Here is an 18,519-nt window from a genome sequence, read left to right on the forward strand (position 1 = left end):
GGGCAAATAACCTCTCTAAGCACATTTCAATCCAGCCTCTCATGATCTACCAACTCTGGAAAGGTGCCCTAGAGATCATGTAGTTCAGTACGGTTTGGTGTGTTTAGTGGTTTTCAAAGATTAAATTATTTTGGATGTAGAACATTACTTTTCAAGGGGAATCTCACAGTCTTTTAAAGACCTTTGTAAACTTTATGCACATTTTTGTACAGCCACCCTACCACACATAATTTCAAATATTAAAAAACTCCAACTCCCGCATTTAATATAGTTCATATATGTAACTATATATGTCGAACAGAACTGCACTTGACTACCTGACATATTACATTTGTAGACATTTACTACAACATTTATTTCAATTATACAATTTAATCTCCTTATTTTGTTTTTTTAAATTTATTTATTTATTTATTTTTGGCTGCGTTGGGTCTTCACTGCTGTGTGTGGGCTTTTTTAGTTGCAGCGAGCAGGGGCTAGGCTTCCTTGCAGTGCGTGGGCTTCTCACTGCGGTGGCTTCTCTTGTTGCGGAGCACAGGCTCTAAGTGCGTGGGCTTCAGTAGTTGTGGCTCTTGGGCTCTAGATCACAGACTCAGTAGTTGTGGTGCATGGGCTTAGTTGCTCCGAGGCACATGAGATCTTCCTGGACCAGGGCTCAAACCCGTGTCCCCTGCATTAGCAGGTGGATTCTTAACCAGTGAGCCACCAGGGACGCCCTAATCTCCTTATTTTGGAGTTGAAAATTTCTTCGGCTCCCAACTGTAGGCACTTGAAAGCTAGAAGGACCTGGGTACAGTGCCTGTGGTGCTTAATTGATAAAGTAGCCTTGGTATTTTGGGTTTTTTGGGCCACACCATGTGGCTTGCAGTATCTTAGTTCCCTGACCAGGGATTGAACCCACGTTCTCAGCAGCGAAAGCACAGAGTCCTAACCACTGGACCGCCAGGGAATCCCAGTAACCTTGGTATTTAATATTGGTTCAAATGAGGGTGGGAACTTAGCTGCTCAGCCTCTACCCCTCTCTTCATGACAGCTCCTTAGGTACCTTCAGGTGCCAGGTGGAGCAGACCAAACCCAGAAAGGACATGTGTGTTCCCCAAGGTCGAGGTGGAAGGGCTAATGGAAGAGCTCCAGCACCAAGTCTCTTGACTTGTGGTCAGCCTGCTGCTTTTACTACACCCTTCTCCTGCACAATAGACCAACCATTTCTGTCTACCGCCATTAGCACTTATACGCTAGGAACAGTGCTAAGCAGTTTACATGTGTTATTTAACGCTCAGAGCGACTCTGAGGTATAGACTGCTATTATTCCTGTTTAACAGATGAAGAAATGAATCCCAGAGAGGTTAAGGAAATTGCCCCACATGACACAGCTAGGAAGCAGCAGAGCCTGGTTTCCATCCTAGGGCTGACTGGGTTTTGACCATTTTCCTAATGATACTAAGATGTTATTTGCTTTTTTTTTTTTTTCGGTACGCGGGCCTCTCACTGCTGTGGCCTCTCCCGTTGCAGAGCACAGGCTCCGGACGCTCAGGCTCAGCGGCCATGGCTCACGGGCCCAGCCGCTCCGTGGCATGTGGGATCTTCCCGGACTGGGGCATGAACCCATGTCCCCTGCATCGGCAGGCGGACTCTCAACCACTGTGCCACAAGGGAAGCCCTTATAGCTTTTTGTTTTGTTTTGTTTTGTTATTTACTTTTTTTCACTCTGTTTCTCCCATAAAGAACTGTTTTCTAGAAGCTACATGACATGTGATGACATATGTCATCACTCTGATGGCTTGCGTGGAATGTAGGCATGGATGTTCTTATGTTTTAAGTTTTTCTCCGGTTTAATTTCTAATTGGGTAAAACCAATAGATTTAACCCATATACATTTAGGGCCACTGAATCAAACATTTATTGAACAATACCTTTGTGCCAGCCCTGGTGAGGGGTCAGTGTCGGTAATGCACGTGAGGCCTGAGTCCTGCCTTCCAGAATCTCCTAGTCTTGAGAGAGGGGCCCAGAGTCAGCATCACGTGCCCCGATGAGCCATAAACAAAGTGGTGATGAATTGGGTCCTTTGTCCAGGAACCAAGGGGATGAGAAAAGCTTGGAAGTATCAATACTTTGAAGTAGAAAGATTTTAAAGGATAGAAAACAGGTGGAAACAGCAAGGACCTACTGTATAGCATAGGGAACTATATTTGATATCCATATGGTTTATTTTATCCAATAAACCATAATGGAGAAAAGTTCAAAAGAAAAGGAAACAGGTGGAGGTGGACAGGCTGGCAAGGGGAACAGCACGTGTGAAGGCACAGAGGCAGGAAGGATGCATAGGTGTTTGAAGACAGTGCTCTTTTTTTTTTTTCTTCTTTTTTTTTCCTTTTTTGGCTGCACAGCACGGCATGCAGGATCTTAGTTCCCCGACCAGGATCGAGCCCTTGCCCCCTGCAGTGGAAGCATGGAGTCCTAACCACTGGACTGCCAGGGAACTACCACAAAGACAGTACTCTTGAGCGAGTTGGAAGAGATTCCTTGGCGTGATGACAGCAGGTCTGTTCCTGAAATGAACCTCCCAGATTTTCTGTGTTTTGTTGCCAGCCTTGATGAAAATATTCACTTTTTCCTCGTGTCACAGAATCTCGCTTCCTCAGAGAGACTTTCCCGCCCACCTATGTAAAGGGCCCTCTCCATCACCCCCTACCCCTTGTCCCTCTTCACTTTCTTTACGGCCCTATCACTACCTGGAATCACATTTCTACTTTTTCGCTCTGTTTTCCCACTGAAGTGAAGCTTCCCGAGGCCAGGGACTTGTCTGTCATGTTCACAAGCAGGTCCTCAGACACAGCACAGGGCCTGACACAGAGTGCTCAAGAAATCCTGCAGGAATGAATAACTTATGAATGAATAACTTATGCTTCATGAGGCTTACAGATCATTTCATGTACTTTTAGCGGTTCAGTGATACTCCTGATGGTCAAAACATTTTTTTCCCCTCTCTAGGAAAATAAGCCTCACTTCTTCCTTCCTGATGTCTTGCTTTGGAGCCAGCCCCATGGTTCCTTGGAGGCTGGACCAGAAGGGGGTGATGAGGTTGGAGAGGCCGGTAGGCTTTGAAAGCCTGTGTGCCCAGCTCAGGAATGTCCACTTACTCCACTGTAGGCAGAAGGGAGCCATCAAAGGTCACTGCTTGGGGGACCAAATGTTGCTTCTCACCTCCCACTGCTGGACAGGAGCTGACCTTAGAGTTACTCAATACTCCCCTGGTGTCCTACTGACCACAAGAGGGCAGCAGTGACTAGTCCCCTCTGTTCCTTCTAAGGCAGGGGTGGGGGGGTGGGGGGAGGTGGTTTCAGGGTCAAGGCCCAACAACCATTTCTTTAAAAAAAGGGGGAGGGCATAAATCGACTATACCTCAATTAAAAAAAAAATTTAAAGCGGGGGTATCAGAGAAGGTCTATTCTCACAGCTTAAGAAATTGTCAATGCCTCCCTAACCTTTCCTCATTTTCTGTGTCTCTCTCGCTGCTTCCTTTGAATGAACTGACAACGTCCTGCACATGTCAGTTTCTGAGGGTCATCACAGCAAATAGAAAAAGGAGAAGGAGAAGGAGAAGGGAGAAAGGAAAGAAAAAAAGATTTGACTGTTTTGGTCCCACTTAGTGGGAGGGTTGAGAAGGAAATGTTCTTTTTTCTTTGGCCACGCCAGGTGGCTTGTGGGATCCTAGCTCCCCGCTCAGGGATCAAACCCGGCTCCTTGGCAGTGAAAACTCCAAGTTCTGACCACTGGAATTCCCATTTAATTCCAGGAAATTTTCATTTAATTGAGCCAGGCTGGAATGTCGCACCAGCACAAAAACATCACAAAATTGGGCAGAATTCTTAATTTATTTGGTAAATATGTACAGGCACTGTGCTTGGCACTGGGAGCCAGGTAAACGGACATAGTTTCCATCCTTGATGGTGGGGGCCACAGTGGGATGTGATGGAGTACCGGGGTGGGGCTGTGGAGGGAGGGGGCAGGCGCCTGGGGCAGACTGAGCCTTGTTGGATGGGGTTGCCATGGGGCCCATCCAAGCTTTTTTCTCTATCTTCCCACAGGCACCCTCACAATTCAGTGGAATTGTCTCAAGTACCTACTATGTGTCTGGTTCTGTGATACCACCAGGGGTCCCAAGGTGAACAAGAAGTATGATCCTTACCCCGCTGGAGTCCACTGTTTAATTTAAGTAAATCACTTAACAATTAACGAATATGATCAGTGCTATGCAGGACAAGTGCGGGCTAGTGTAAGCGTGTATAATATGGGAACCAAACTGAGTTGGGGTTGGGGGGTTGCCCTGCAGAAGTTATGTGTGAACTGAGATCTGAAGGCTGAGAGAGGGTTAGGCAGGAAAAGGAGGCAGGAGGAATGTTCCAGGAAGTGAGAAGAGTCTGGGTGAAGGAAGGAGCTGGGCAAGTGAAAAGGCTGGTTAACTGGCGCTTAGAAAGGGAGGCGGGCTGTCTCGAGAAGAGGCTGGGAAGGGAACAGCCCAGTTTTGCAGACGTTGGAAGGCCTATTAAGGAACCTGACTGTTAGCCAAAGGGCAAGGGGTTTCCAGGAGCAATGTAGTGACACAGATGAGATTTGCTCTCTGGTAGGAGAATTGAAAGCTGACTGCATTCCAGGCAGGAGAGGATGCAACGCAAGGTTCTGGGGGCTTGAGGCCTCTGCGGACATCCAAGGGCAGGTGGGTATGCGGGCCTGGAGTGTCGCTAGGTCCTGAGATGACTGTTTCTCCAAAATTTAGATCAGATGTTCTCTTCCAGGGAAGGAAACTCACAGGGGCCGGTGGGAGCCAGGACCACATGGTAATTACAAGGCCTCACCTCTGTGGCCTTCCTGGCCCATCCCTCAAAGGATCCTCACCATAAGCCTGCAAAGGAGGCAGGCAGGAATGGGCCCATGTTCAAGATAGGGAAAGTGAGGCTCACGGAGGGGCAGTGACTTGCCCAATGACACATGGTGAAATTCAGGTAGAGGCAGGCTGGCACCAGGCATCCCGAGTCCAGTCCTGGGCCTTCTGCATCCAGCCTGCACCTCAGTCCCTGCCACCTCCATCCTGGGCCTCCTTCTCGTGGAGGGGCTCCAGGCAGCCCGGGTCCTTGGCTTCTTCCCCAGACGCCGGCTGCCCAGCGTCTTCTCCAGTGGTTTCATTTGAAGCATCTACGGTCGCCTCCATCCTCTCCTTCAGGTTCCGTTTGAAGAAACCAACCTGTAGGAAGACAAGACTTGAGTAAACAAAGAGTCCACAGAGCCCTGTGGACCCTTCGGCCCCTGCAAAACATGAAAGTACCGTTTATAGGGATAAGTCACACATGCCACAGACAGGTGGCATCTGCTCTGGGGATGGGGCGAGGGGATCTGCCACACCTGCTTCTTGGCAATATGTTAAAAAGCTGTACGTTTAATAGTTCATTCCTGAGGCTCATCAAAATGTCACATACCATTATTGCGGGTGGGTGATTTGACAATATCTAGTAATACTAACAGCAAGAGCCTGCACTTATATAGGGCTTATTAGTAGGGGCCATGCACTCTCTGGTGAAAGCTCAAAAGATATATATTCTTTGGCTCAGTAATACCAGCTCTAGGAATTGATTCTAAAAAACTTCTGGACAAGTGTGCAGAGATGTTGGTAACAAGAGCCTTTTGGGACTTCCCTGGTGGTACAGTGGTTAAGAATCCGCCTGTCAATGCAGGGGACACGGGTTCGAGCCCTGGTCCGGGAAGATCCCACATGCTGCAGAGCAACTAAACCCGTGCGCCACAACTACTGAGCTCGCGAGCCACAACTACTGAAGCCCGTGTGCCTAGAGCCCGTGGTCCACAACAAGAGAAGCCAACGCAATGAGAAGCCCGTGCACCGCAACGAAGAGTAGCCCCCACTCACCGCAACTAGAGAAAGCCAATGCGCAGCAATGAAGACCCAACGCAGCCAAGAAAATAAATAAGTTTTTTTAAAAAATTATAAAAACAAAACTAAAGAGCAAGAGGCAAATTTGTTTGTGCTCAGACAGAAAGACATCAAGATATAATATCCAGGGGGAAGTACAAGCTCCCAAGCAGTATATACAGTAATGTTTTGTATACATCCACACATCCACTGGCTTTTCTCTCTCTCTCATACTCACACATTCACATATACGTTAACAATAAAATTAGAACATGGAGGAATATAAACAAAATGGTTGTTAATGACAACCCTCTGGGGTTGCAATAGGGAGAAACTTTGATTTTCTATGTTTTCTTTTCTGGAATATTTGAGTTTTTCACGTGGAACAGCTGCCCTCCAGCACTCTTTATCTGGCTAACTTCTACTCATCCTTCAAATCCCAACTCAAAGGCCACCTCTCTCTTTCTGGACTCCCCCAACCTCAGTTAGGTCCCTGTATCATAGGCCCAGAGCACATAGTATAGCCCCCATCATGTTCATGTCTGTGTCCCCCACGGACTGTGAGCATCTCAAAGCCATGGACCATGTGTGTGTTCTGTGCCCCTGTATCCCAGTGCCTGGCCCTCGATATGTGGGACAGTCCTTCTCCTTCCTCTCCCTGGGTACCCAGGTCTGGCTCTGCCAGTGCTTGTTGAGGGATGCCGGTAAAGTCTTGCTTGCCCTTTGGGTCTCAGTAGCCTTATCTGTAGAAGGAGGAGTAGGCTGAGGCCCCTTCTGGCTTTAAAGCCCCCTCATCTTGGTATTCTGCTCCCTGACTCCTGCCAATTCCACTCTCCCCAGCCTGGCTGGGTGCCCGTTCCTCGCAGAAGCTCCTACCTTGTACAGAGCTAAGAAAATCAGTAGCAGCAACAAGAGTCCCCCGATACTGCTCAGCACGTAGAGATAGACCATTTCCTTCTCATATACAACGTCGACCTTCATGATGACCTGTGGGGAGAGGAGAGGTGGGGAGTGCAGAGAAGAAGCCGTTCCCACCCCTGACGTTTCTTGTGAATCTGGCCTCAATCCCTAGGTCTCCGCATTTCCCATCTGGACTGTGTCACGCACGACATGGGGCTTGGGCCAGACCCCCTCTCCAGCACACCTTGCATTGCAGCCACCAGAATGAAAAGGCAAAGATGCACCACGGCCCCCTTAAACCCTTAAGAGTCTTCCCTTAGGCCTGGGATGAAATGCCAGAACCCCAGCTCAGCACGCAGTGCCTTTCAGAATCTGGCTTCTGCTTACTTTTTCAGCTGCCCCTTCCCTTCTCCTGCTCTGAGCTTCCTGCTCTTAAACCCATCTCGCCCACTCTCTCAACGCCAGGCTCTGCACGTGCTGGGCCCCTCCCATCACGCCCTGCGTGTGGGGTGGGGGCCCCTTGGCTGAGTTGCCATCAAACCCATCTTGACCTTGTGGTCTGCTTGTGCCAAGGCTGATGGCTTTGGCTGTGGGGAGGTTCTTTTTCTTTTTTTAAAAATTTATTTATTTTTGGCTGCACTGTGTCTTCGTGGCTGCGCACGGGCTTTCTCTAGTTGCAACCAGCGGGGGCTACTCTTCATTGCAGTGCACGGGCTTCTCATTGCGGTAGCTTCTCTTGTTGCGGAGCACGGGCTCTAGGTGCACGGGCTTCAGTAGTTGTGGCTCGCGGGCTCTAGAGCGCAGGCTCAATAGTTGTGGCGCACGGGCTTAGTTGCTCTGCGGCATGTGGGATCTTCCCGGACCAGGGCCCGAACCCGTGTGCCCTGCATTGGCAGGCGGATTCTTAACCACTGTGCCGCCAGGGAAGCCCTGTAGGGAGGTTCTTACAGCACTAAAGCCCAAACCTCCTCTGTGGCTGCCCACACTCCCAGCTCTCCTAGCTCTGCCCTGGGTTCCTCCCATTCCTCTGCTGCCCTCTGCTCCCGGGTCTCCTGAGGAGGTAGAGAGATACCTGGGCCAGGGAGGCGTTGCTGCCGTAGAGGTGAAAGTGCTTGCTGCTGCTGAAGGAGATGGAGAGGGAGCTGCAGAGGCTGAACATGGAGGAGGCCTGTGGGAGGGAGGGGCGGGGGTGGGGCATCAGGCCAGAGGGAACAAGGACCCAGACGCCACTGACTTCTGCCCCCCAGTGCAACTCAAGGGGCAGAGGCAGAGGAAAATGGGTCCTAGTGGGTGCGCCATCGCTACCCCATTCTCTCCTGGAGCATTCTAACGTGCCGTTTGCCATTGTTGGGAGGACATTTTTCCTATAAAGAACATCTAGGAATTATCTGTAGGCCCCTGAAAACAGTCCTGCGAATTTTAAACAAATCGTGGTCCTCTTTCATCTGCAACTGTGTAAACATTGGGGCTATTTCCTCAAGACAGAACAAAAAATGCAAGGAGGCTCTCTGGGGGGGAAGCCCACCCCCCACCCCTCGAGGCCCCCCCAGAACCACTTGGAGTCTGTTGCCAGCCACCTTGATCTCCCCCACCAGCTCCACCGTCCCGATCACTTGGACGAGGATCTCCTGCCTGAAGACCACTGGGCAGCGGAACTCGGCTCCAAGTGAGCAAGGCTGCGGGAAGGACAGTGGGGGGTCAGGGAGGTCTCCTCCCACCTGCCCCCCTGGCCAGCCCCCACCCCAGTTCTGAGGTCACGGCCCACACCTCAGCCACATCAGATGGACTCTCCAGTTCCTCACGGTGGCAGGTGACAGGAGGCTCCTGGGAAGGATGAGGCGAGGTCTTCAGTTAGTCCAGAGCTGAGAGGGGAGGCCCGCCCCTTGAGGCCAGACCTGCATTCTTCCCCACTCTCAGACACCACCTTGCATCCCAGTTCTTCCCCACTGGCCCCTGGCAGATTCAGTCATGCTCACTCCTGTCCCCACACATCTCCCCCCACCCCCACATCATGAGCTCACCCCCAGAGACCTGCACGCCTTTCCCTCTGAGGCCCACACTCACCATCTGCACGCTCCACTTGTGCGTGATGGGCCCCTTGCCGTGAGGCTGTGGTACCCTAACCAAGGCCTCCAGGGCGGGCACATTGTGGTCATAGACAGAAGGCTGGATCCTCACCTGGTACAGAGGACAAGGGGCTGCAGAGCCCTGAATGCCACCCCAATGGCCACCCCAGATCCAATCCTCCTTGGCTGGGACCCAAGGGCCCGCTCTTCATTGGGCAGTGGGCAATGGTCAACCATAACCTTACAGCATGGGTTCTACGCGCTTCTCTGCTTCCTCCATGTGGCTAACCCTTGCCCACCCTGCAAGGTACTGCTCAAACATCATCCCTGAAGGTTTGGCTGACTCTCGCACAGCACCCTCGTTCCCCAGCAAGATGGCAAAGCATCTGCTTGTGTGCGTTTATCCCCCCAGACTGTGAGCTGTGAGAGGGCAGGAGCTGTGGCTCATTTCACCTGCAATTCCCTACGGCCTTGACACACTACCCAGCACATAACCAGCCTCGCAAAAAGTAGTTATTTGAATGAGTGAAAGAAGGAAGGACATTTAACAAGGATAGATGCAAAAATTATTTGGGAAAAACATTTTGGCAAGTGCACTGAATTTATTTAAGAAACATTTCCTGGGAGTTCCCTGGTAGCTTACTGGTTAGGATTCCAGGCTTTCACTGCTGTGACCTGGGTTCAATCCCTGGTCGGGGAACTGAAATCACACAAGCTGTGCGGCGCAGCCAAGATTTTCTTTAAAAAAGCATTTCCTAAGTGCCTTTTATAAAAAATATCTGTCTGTGCTAGGGCTGGAAGACCCAGAAATGTAGAAGAAGGTGACACAGGAGTAGCACCAATGAATCGCAGGTCAAGCAGGGAAATACATATCCAGTTTGTGGGGTTCTATCATTTATTCATTCAACAAACATTTGTGGACACTTTAAAAGCATCAGTTAAGTTAAATTTAAATGGCCTAATGTTAAAGGCAGCATTTGAATTTAGCTGTAAAAGGTAGAGAGGGGATTAACAGATAAAGATGGGGGAAGCCAGCGGGAAGAGAAAATGCAGGGAATTAGGAGAGCACCGGGTGAGTGTGATGTGGTAGAGGGTAGGGTGCCTGGGAAGGAGAGATAGGAGATAAAACTGGAAAGGAGACTTGGGATGAGATTCTGGTGTCCAGAGGCTAGAGGGCCAGAAGTTAGGGACCAATGACTAAGCAATGGGCAGTCCTGGAAGGCAGCCAAGGGGAAGATGGCTCCAGGGGGTTGCACCCACTGCAGGCATGGAATGGAAAGAAGTTGGGAGCCTGTGCCATAGTCCAGCTGCAAGAAGGTGAGGAACTCAGTCTGAGCAGTAGTGAGGTCAGAAGAGAGAAGAGGATATAGACAACAGGACCTGAGGAGACAGTGGAACCAAGTACAGAGGAAGGAGACGTTCACCCAGACTTGGAAGTTTTGCTTGAGGAAAAGGTGGTGCTTTTAAAGGATTCTAAGCAAACCAAAGGAGATGCTGGCTTACAGGAAGATGATATATTTGGTTTCGAACATCCTGAGACCAAAGCTTCAAGAGGAGCAACTGTACTCCTAGTTATATATCCAGGAGAAACAAAACATATGTCCACACAAAAACCTGTACAGGAATGTTCTAGCAGCATTATCAATAATAGCCCAAAATGGAAATAACCCAAATGTCCATAGACTGAAGAATGGATAAATCAAGTATGGCCTGTCTTACAAAGGAATATTATTTCGCAAAAAAAAAGAGAATGAAATACTGACCCATGCTACAACGTGGATGAACCTTGAAAATACTATGCTAAGTGAAAGAATCCAGTAACAAAAGACCACATGTTGTAGGATTCCTTTTATATGTAATGTCTGGGATAGGCAAATCTATAGAGACAAAAGTAGTGGCTGCCAGGTGCTGGGGGAGGGAGGAAGGGGGTGTGACTGCAAATAGGTACTGGGTTTCTTTCTGTAGTAATAAAAACGCTCTAAAATTAGATTATGGTGATGGTTGCACAGCTTTGTGAATATACTAAAAGCCATTGAATTGTATACTTTAAATGGATAAATTGGTATGTGAATTCTACCTCAATAAAGCCATTAAAAGACAACAACAACAACAAAAGATGCTAGGAAGACATCCCAGAGGAGATCAGTGACCAGCTGCAGGCACAGGTGCATTGGAGGAGCAAGAGGGACACAATTCCGAGTTGTCATTTGGAAGGGGGACACTTACCCTGGAAGTGAGACACACCTAGTGTAAACAGACACAACAGAACAATCAGTAGCGCAAGCCCAGAGCCCCGAATCTGCTAGGAGGCAATAGCAATGGTGACAAAGCAGAGGACGGAGGGTTAGAACACGTAGGTGGTAACAATCCCCACTTGATGAACACTTAGCATGCTAGGCCTCGTCTGAGTCTCACTAAATGCATGATCTCATTTAGTTCTTTCAATATTCCTATGTGGTGGGCAGTACTATCATCCCCATTTTACAGATGAGAGAACTGAGGCTCAGGGAGATTCACTAATTTGTCTGAAGCTATCAAGTAGTAGAGCTGGCATTTTAACCCAGGCTGTGACTCCAGAGACTGGAACCACTCTGTTCTATCACCTTCCTTGGATGATGGGGAAAACAACAATGCTAAAAACAGCCAATATTGACAGATACCGTTTGTGTCAGCATTGTGCTAAGTTCTTAAACTGCATTTTCTGGGAATTCCCTGGTGGTCCAGTGGTTAGGACTCTGCGCTTTCACTGTCGAGGGGGCGGGTGCATGGCCAAAAAAAAATTAAATTAAATTAAATTAAATTGCATATTCTCATTTGTGCCTCCTGACAACCCCATAAGGTAGGTGTTATTATCCCCGTTTTACCGAGGCTCAGAGAGGTTAAGTAAGCTGCCTAAGGTCACACAGCTTTAAGTGGCAGAGCTTCAAAAAGATCTCGGGTCTGGCTGAAGCCTATGTTCCTAACCAGCCATGAGAGCAGAAGACCACGAGGAAGGAGATCCGGTGGCCCAGCTGGCCAGCTCTCACTGGGTTTCCATGCCTATTTAGCCCACAGTAAACCTTAGTTATTAGAGCTGACCTCCTTGAGGCAAACAGGGCCTGACTAATGGGACAGCTTCAGGAAGGAGGGACAGGATCACCCATGACCCATGCCGTGCTGGGTTTAGCTAAAACGGAGACCATTAGGGCCTTTAGCAAGAGTGGCTGCTTGGCAAGCCAGGCAGTAGTGAGACAAATGCACGGCTGAAGATGCTGGAGGCATCTAGCCCTGGTGACTATTCAGAGGCGCGGGGCGGGGAGAGAGAGAGAGAGAGAGAGAGAGAGAGAGAGAGAGCGCGCTCAAGGGGTTGAGCTGGTTCCAGGCAGAGTGAGGCAAGAATGTAAGGTTTCCAAGTAGCTGGGAAGGCCAGGGCTGCAGCACGACACCCACGTCACCCCTGTGGCGACCTCCACGTCCCCAGGCACTGCGCCAAGCACTCTAGAGGAAGCAGGTGACCCATTTAAACCTCACGACCACCTGTGAAGTTCTCATCCCAAACCTCACTTGTCACAGTGGGGAACTGTGGCATGGACAGGTGAATCCTTGGCCCAAGGTCATACAGAGCGCAGGCGACAGAGTTGGGGTTTGTCGGACTCTTTCCGCTCTTCTGGTGGTAAAAGGACTGGCCTGGTCGACCCAGAAGGGAGCCCAGAGCCATCCCAGTGAAAGACACTGGATGCCAACTCCACTGGTCACTCAGAACGTTCTATTTCAATGCAACTGGGCATCTGACCTTCCCAAAGGCCCCTCCTCTCCTGACATCGAGGTGTCAAGGTGAGATGGCTCCCACCTTTGTTCCGCAGGGGATTGAACTGCCCCGGGTCCTTCCCCGCTAGCTACTGCCCAGTCGGCCCTGACTTCAGTGCGGTCTTGGGGAAGATGGTGCCTCTTTGGGGCCTCAGTTTCCCCCACGGTAAAATGAAAATGCTCTTGGCTTGTTCAGAGCCTGCTCCTCTCTGAGGTCACCTCAAGAAAGCCCTAGACGCCTCAAGGTTTAGACTCAGGGGGCGGCCTCCCTCTTCTGAGTTCCCATAATGATGACTCTACTACAGCACTGAGCATTGCAGGAGAAACGAGGACCACTAACTTAAACACATGGATTTTGTATACAAGTAAGTGTTTGAATCTGACCTGTTCCCCTTACTAGCTGGGTAACCAGGGCAAGTTACTTGACCTGTCTATGCCTCAGATTCCTCATCTGTCAAATGGGAACGACACTGCCTGTCTTACAAGCTCTCACGGTTGGGTGTGAATTGCGGGGCTTGCATGTATAAAGGTCCAGGCTCAGAACTCGGGTTTGGTGAGTGGTTGCGGACCCTGTTTTATTTACTGATGCCCTACCACCTAGGAAAGTACCTAAACTGGAATGGTAGCTCATTAAATGTTTGAATAAAAACTAGGTTCTCAGGAAAGCCCTGGCAGTCCAGTGGTTAGGACTTGGCACTTTCACTGCTGGCCCGAGTTCGATCCCTGGTTGGGGAACTAAGATCCCAAAAGCCTCACAGTGCAGCAAAAAAAAACCAAACTAGGTTCTCTCCGGAAAACATGAATCTGATTCTGTACCTAACTGAGAACGCAATTAGGAGATCAAATGTCTATATAATTGAATCCTAAAATAAATGGGAACTTTCTACTTCAAAAAACAAAAACACCCCACGACACTGTAAATCAACTATACTTCAATAAAATAAATTAAAACAACAACCCCAAAACTAGGTTCTCTCCCAGAGCCCTTCTGGCTCTCAAGTTCTGTGATTCCAGAAATAATTTATCCAGAGTTGGAAAGGAGCTGGTGAGTATGCGCCACTGGGAGCATTTCAGGGAAAGGATCACAGAACGAGGTGGAGGGCTGGGCCCGTTGAGGATGGGACTGAGTCTAGTTGGTCTCTGCATCCTTGGTCCTCAGGATGGGGCTGAACGTGAAACCTCTAAGGACCCTTTCACACTGAGGTTCATACCTGGTAGATGTGCTTGACATGGTGGATCTTGGGACCCTTGGGGGTGAAACTGATATAGAGCGTGGAGTTTTCCTGGCTGTGGAGAGAGAGGAGCAGCTGTAGAAGCCAGAGAAGACAGCAACCCAGTCAACCAGGGAACCCCGGGCCAGGGGAAGCCTCGGAGTTGCCAGCCACTGTGCTAGAGACGGTGCAGGCACGATCTCATGTCATCCTGACACTGCTCTGCTCTTGCCCTTTGGAAACTAGGGCTCACTGAAGGGGTCAGTCTTGCCCAAAGTCCTGCAGTGGGGGACAAGGACTGGAACACAAGTGGATGGCTTTTGGAGCTGTGTTCTCCCCACTAGACGCCACCTCGCCGGAGCCTCCACTGTCCTTGGGCCCCACTGCTCATCTCCTCAAGAAGTGCACCAGCTTCTGGCTTGCTCTCCCACCCAATCCGTCTAATGACCTTCCTAATATCACTCTCTGATCCTGTCACGCTCCTCCTCCGAATCCATCAATGGCTCCCTGCTGTCCCCAAGGGTCAGGTCCAAAGCTCCCCGACATCCAGACCTGCCCGCTTCCGAGTCTGCCTGCCCACTGCTCCCCACAGATACCTACCATCCTCTGGGCCTGCCCACCCCCTGCTCCCCGGATCTGCCCCACTGTTTGCCGCCCCCATGCCTTTCCCTTTGCTAGTCTCTCTGATGAGAATGGCTGCCTTTCTTCCTAGCCCTTATCTGAACCTCCTCATCCTCCAGACCCCAGTTCAAGCCCCTATTCTGCATGACTCCTTTCAAGTCTCCTCCAATTCACATCATCTTTCCTGGCTCTAATTTCATATCACACCTCAGACAATATTGTGTTTGGCATTTATGTTCAAAAGCACTGGGGACCCCGGCTCAGACATGGTCCCGCCCTTATCTCACTGAGCCGACTTAAAAATGCCGCTTCCCTTTTCTGGCTTCATCCTCTTTTCTGTAAATGAGAAAACCCAGCTAGTGATCCCCATGGGTCCTTCCTGCCACAGCATTCTAAGACACTCACTCTGTGTGTCTGGGTTCTCCAACCTGACCATAAACTCTCCGTGGGCAAGAGTCACTGTGAAAACTTTTCTATCTCTTCCAGCACTCTTGGCCCCGGGGAAGAGGGAACCTAGCACGGCTGGCAATGTTCAAGAGCTTGGCTGGAGTTTGGAGTAAGACAGATTTAAGTTCAGATGCTGGTGTCAGTACTTCCTAGCTGTACTACTCTGGGCAGATTCCTCCCTTCTCTGAGCCTCGTTGTTCATCAGTAAATCAGAGAGGCAAGGTGCCTCGCGAGGTGTCGAAAGCTCCAGGGGAAGCCCTCAGCTGCGCAGTGCAGCTGGAGCAGAAGCTCACATCAGGTCAGCATTCAGTCACATTTTCTTCTACCATAAGTATCGATCTGACTCAGAGATCGATAGCCCCGGGAGGAAGGCTGGGGCCCTGGGTGGGGAGGCTGAGGTGGGAGGAGAGGGGGGACGGCCGCTCAGGACTCACTCCTTGGTGAGGATGTTGATGGGGTACATGACTGGGATGCTGGTGGTGGCCGAGTTGTCCCCCAGGAGGCCTGAGTCCTCATTGTTGCTGCAGGGGGCAAGGTAGAGGGCAGTGTTAGGAGACAGTCTGGCCAGGACTGTGTGACAGTCTGAGGCCAGGGTGGGAGGAGATGCTGGCAGGGGCCTGCCTGGGGCCTGCTCACCAGCTCACATTGGCGTGCACCTCAACAAAGTCCCCCCAGGAGCCGTTCAGCAACGTATGAAACATCACCTGGATATCAACCTGTCAGGGGAGGAGACGGGAATGAAGAAGGAAGGTGCCTGGCCCTCAGGGGGCCGCCTTAGCCCCTCACAGCCCCCATGCCCCCACTGCCATAGTCACAGTGACAGCTTATCTCAAGCCCTGGGCTGGGTGTTTTATCCCCATTGTAGAGATGAGAATACTGAGGTTCTGAGTGGTTAAGTCATGTGTGTAAGGTCACAAAATGAATGACCTAACCCTGGGTTTCTCTGATTCCAAAGTCCAGGCTCTCAAACACGACACAGGACACCTCTGCACACATTCTCTTGGGGTAGGGATAAGCCCTGCCTTTCCAATCACCTTCACCTTCCCCAGAGCCAGGAGCTCCCTCCCCTCCTGAGCTTACAGCCCCTTGGCTGCTTGACTCCTGGGGGCTGGAAGCACTCACCAAGCTGCCTGCTTTGAAGATGGGAGAGCTCACGTTGCAAGAGAGGGCCCTGCTCTGAAGCTTGGTCTCCTCGGGAAGCTCCTCGCAGCTCACAGGTATCTGGCTGTGGGGCTGGGGGTGAGAAGAGAGAGAAGGAGCGTTTTAGTGGGCAAGGCTAAGAGTTCCCCAGAGGCCACCAACCCTCAGCTCCCCTCCCCCCGGCCAGGGCACATTTGCAGAAAGGTGGGGCCGAAGAGTCAGGGGTACAGCCAGGGGTTCAGTACAAAGATGTTCACTGCAATCCTGTTTATCACAGGGAAAAACTGGAAGTGATCAAACAATCCAAAGAGGTGGGAATGGTTCCGTGAATTGTGGTACAATCACAGGAGAGAGTTAAAATGCTGCTACGTCCACACATTCAGCAACCATTTACAAAATGAACTTGATCCTGGGCTAAAGAGGACAAAACCCTTCATCTTCATCGCTGTCTGGAAGCCACAGATTTCAGTTCAGATTGGGAAGAAAATCAGATAAGGAAATAGAGGCTCAGAGCAGTCGAGAGACTTCCCCCCAGTCTCACAACTGGGTAACCCGGCAGGGATCTGGTAGGAACTTGAATACAGGTCTGTTTGACCCCAGATCTCAAGTTCTCAATCACTTTACTAGATACCCCTTAAGAAAGCATTTAATGTTGCTGTATAAGAATAATTCAAGGATCCATCCACAGATGAACGGATAAGCAAAATGTGGTCTATCCATGTGATAGAATATTAGCCTTAAAAAGGAATGAAATTCATACCTGCTATCACAGGGATGAACCTCAAAAACATAACGCTAAGGTGAAGAACATCTTGCTAAGTGATGTAAGACAGACACAAAAAGACAAATATTGTATGGCTCAACATTTTTGTTTTAAATTTCAAAATTCAAAATTTTTTTAAAAACATGGAGGAGGGGCTTCCCTGGTGGCGCAGTGGTTGAGAGTCCACCTGCTGATGCAGGGGACACAGGTTCGTGCCCCGGTCCGGGAGGATCCCACATGCCACGGAGCGGCTGGGCCCGTGAGCCGTGGCCGCTGGGCCTGCGCGTCCGGAGCCTGTGCTCCACAACGGGAGAGGCCACAACAGTGAGAGGCCTGCGTACCGCAAAAAAAAAAAAAAAAAAAAAAAAAACATGGAGGAAAAATAACCATATGGAGAGCAAAATGCCAATTAGTTAAAATATAGAATAAATATACAATGTATCAATAATTTGTACCTATGTGTATAGAAAAACAGAAGGATAAACACCAAAATATTAAAAGTCATAATTGTGGGTTGTATAAGTACGGGTGTTTGTCTTCTTTAAACTTCTCTGTAATTTCCAAGTTTCTGCGGTGATTATGTATTACTTTAGTAACAATAATTTAAAAAATAAAAGTTGCACTTAAAATAACCCAGCTCAAGAGAGTAAATCCTAGGAGTTCTCATCACACACAAAAATGTTTTTTCTGTTTCTTTAATTTTGTATCCATACGAGATGATGCATATGCATTAAACTTATTGTGATGATCATTTCATGATGTATGTAAGTCAAATCATTATGCTGTACACCTTCCACTTATACAGTGCTGTATGTCAATTATATCTCAATAAAATTAGAAGAAAAAAATAATGAAATAATAAAACAACCCAGGCCATCCCTCAAAGACAAGTTGGTCACCTTTAGGAGGAAGGTAGCTCAGTCTCCCTGAACCTGTGCACAACTTCTTGGTCACCAGGTCCATGAGCCTCTGTCACACTCTCCATTTCATGCAACCCTCTAACCCTGTGATGTCCCCAGCCTCATTTCTTGGTCGTGAATCCGAGGCTCACAGAGGATGAACCTTGTATCTCAGCTCACACAGCTCGAGGGTGGCCATCAGGCTGAGAACCCAGAGGTGGTCCGAAGACCTCCGCCCACATCTTCAGGCTGTCCTGACCGCCTGGGGCTCCAAGAGGCAGGACAAGCCTGGCACGTGGTCTGCGGGCAGACCCCACCCTCTCGCTCACCTTGAGTGTCTCCACTTTGCGGAAGGAGAGTCCCCGAGGGAAGCTCAGGCTGAGGTGGACCCAGTAAGCGTCTTCTCCCAAGTTCCTCAGTGTCAGCCCCACAGAGAGGCTGGCGGAGGGGGTCAGACGCAGGACTCTGGATCTGGGGGGAGGATCAGGGCAAAGTTATGGGGGCCAACAAAGGAAGCAGGATCAGAGGTGGGGACTTTCAGAACTGAGGGATCCGGTAGGCCAGAAGAAAGAAATACACAAAAATAAGCTCCTATGCACAGGCTTTAAGTTTTGCGATCTCGTCTATTCCTGATAGGAGAGCTGCAAGGCACCAGCATTTCTCAGAGGGGGAAACTAAGGCCCAGACGACAAACGGAGTCAGTGGCCGTGGGGGTCTTCCGACCTGAAGTCCTATGTTCTTTTTATACACAGGAGCTGCCTCA

The 18,519-nt window shown here is 49.8% G+C and overlaps 1 protein-coding gene across 2 annotated transcripts in view; it reads right to left on the bottom strand.

Annotated features, from left to right (window-relative positions):
• Positions 1–3,864: 3,864 nt before the first annotated feature.
• ITGAL (integrin subunit alpha L) overlaps positions 3,865–18,519 on the bottom strand; it is a gene marked incomplete at its 5' end in the record, with an annotated part of 40,767 nt that continues 26,112 nt past the window's right edge. For both annotated transcript variants that reach the window (XM_082670011.1, XM_082670010.1), the window contains 11 exons: positions 3,865–5,242; positions 6,800–6,910; positions 7,896–7,991; positions 8,401–8,499; positions 8,591–8,647; positions 8,888–9,001; positions 13,887–13,962; positions 15,389–15,475; positions 15,591–15,670; positions 16,077–16,187; positions 18,086–18,227. In XM_082670011.1, the coding sequence (XP_082526137.1) occupies positions 5,069–5,242; positions 6,800–6,910; positions 7,896–7,991; positions 8,401–8,499; positions 8,591–8,647; positions 8,888–9,001; positions 13,887–13,962; positions 15,389–15,475; positions 15,591–15,670; positions 16,077–16,187; positions 18,086–18,227 (1,147 nt within the window). In that variant the 3' untranslated portion in view covers positions 3,865–5,068. The remainder of the gene's footprint in view (positions 5,243–6,799; positions 6,911–7,895; positions 7,992–8,400; positions 8,500–8,590; positions 8,648–8,887; positions 9,002–13,886; positions 13,963–15,388; positions 15,476–15,590; positions 15,671–16,076; positions 16,188–18,085; positions 18,228–18,519) is intronic.

Source organism: Grampus griseus (assembly GCF_964374135.1).
Source record: "Grampus griseus genome assembly, chromosome: 14".
Taxonomy (NCBI): Eukaryota; Metazoa; Chordata; class Mammalia; order Artiodactyla; family Delphinidae; genus Grampus; species Grampus griseus.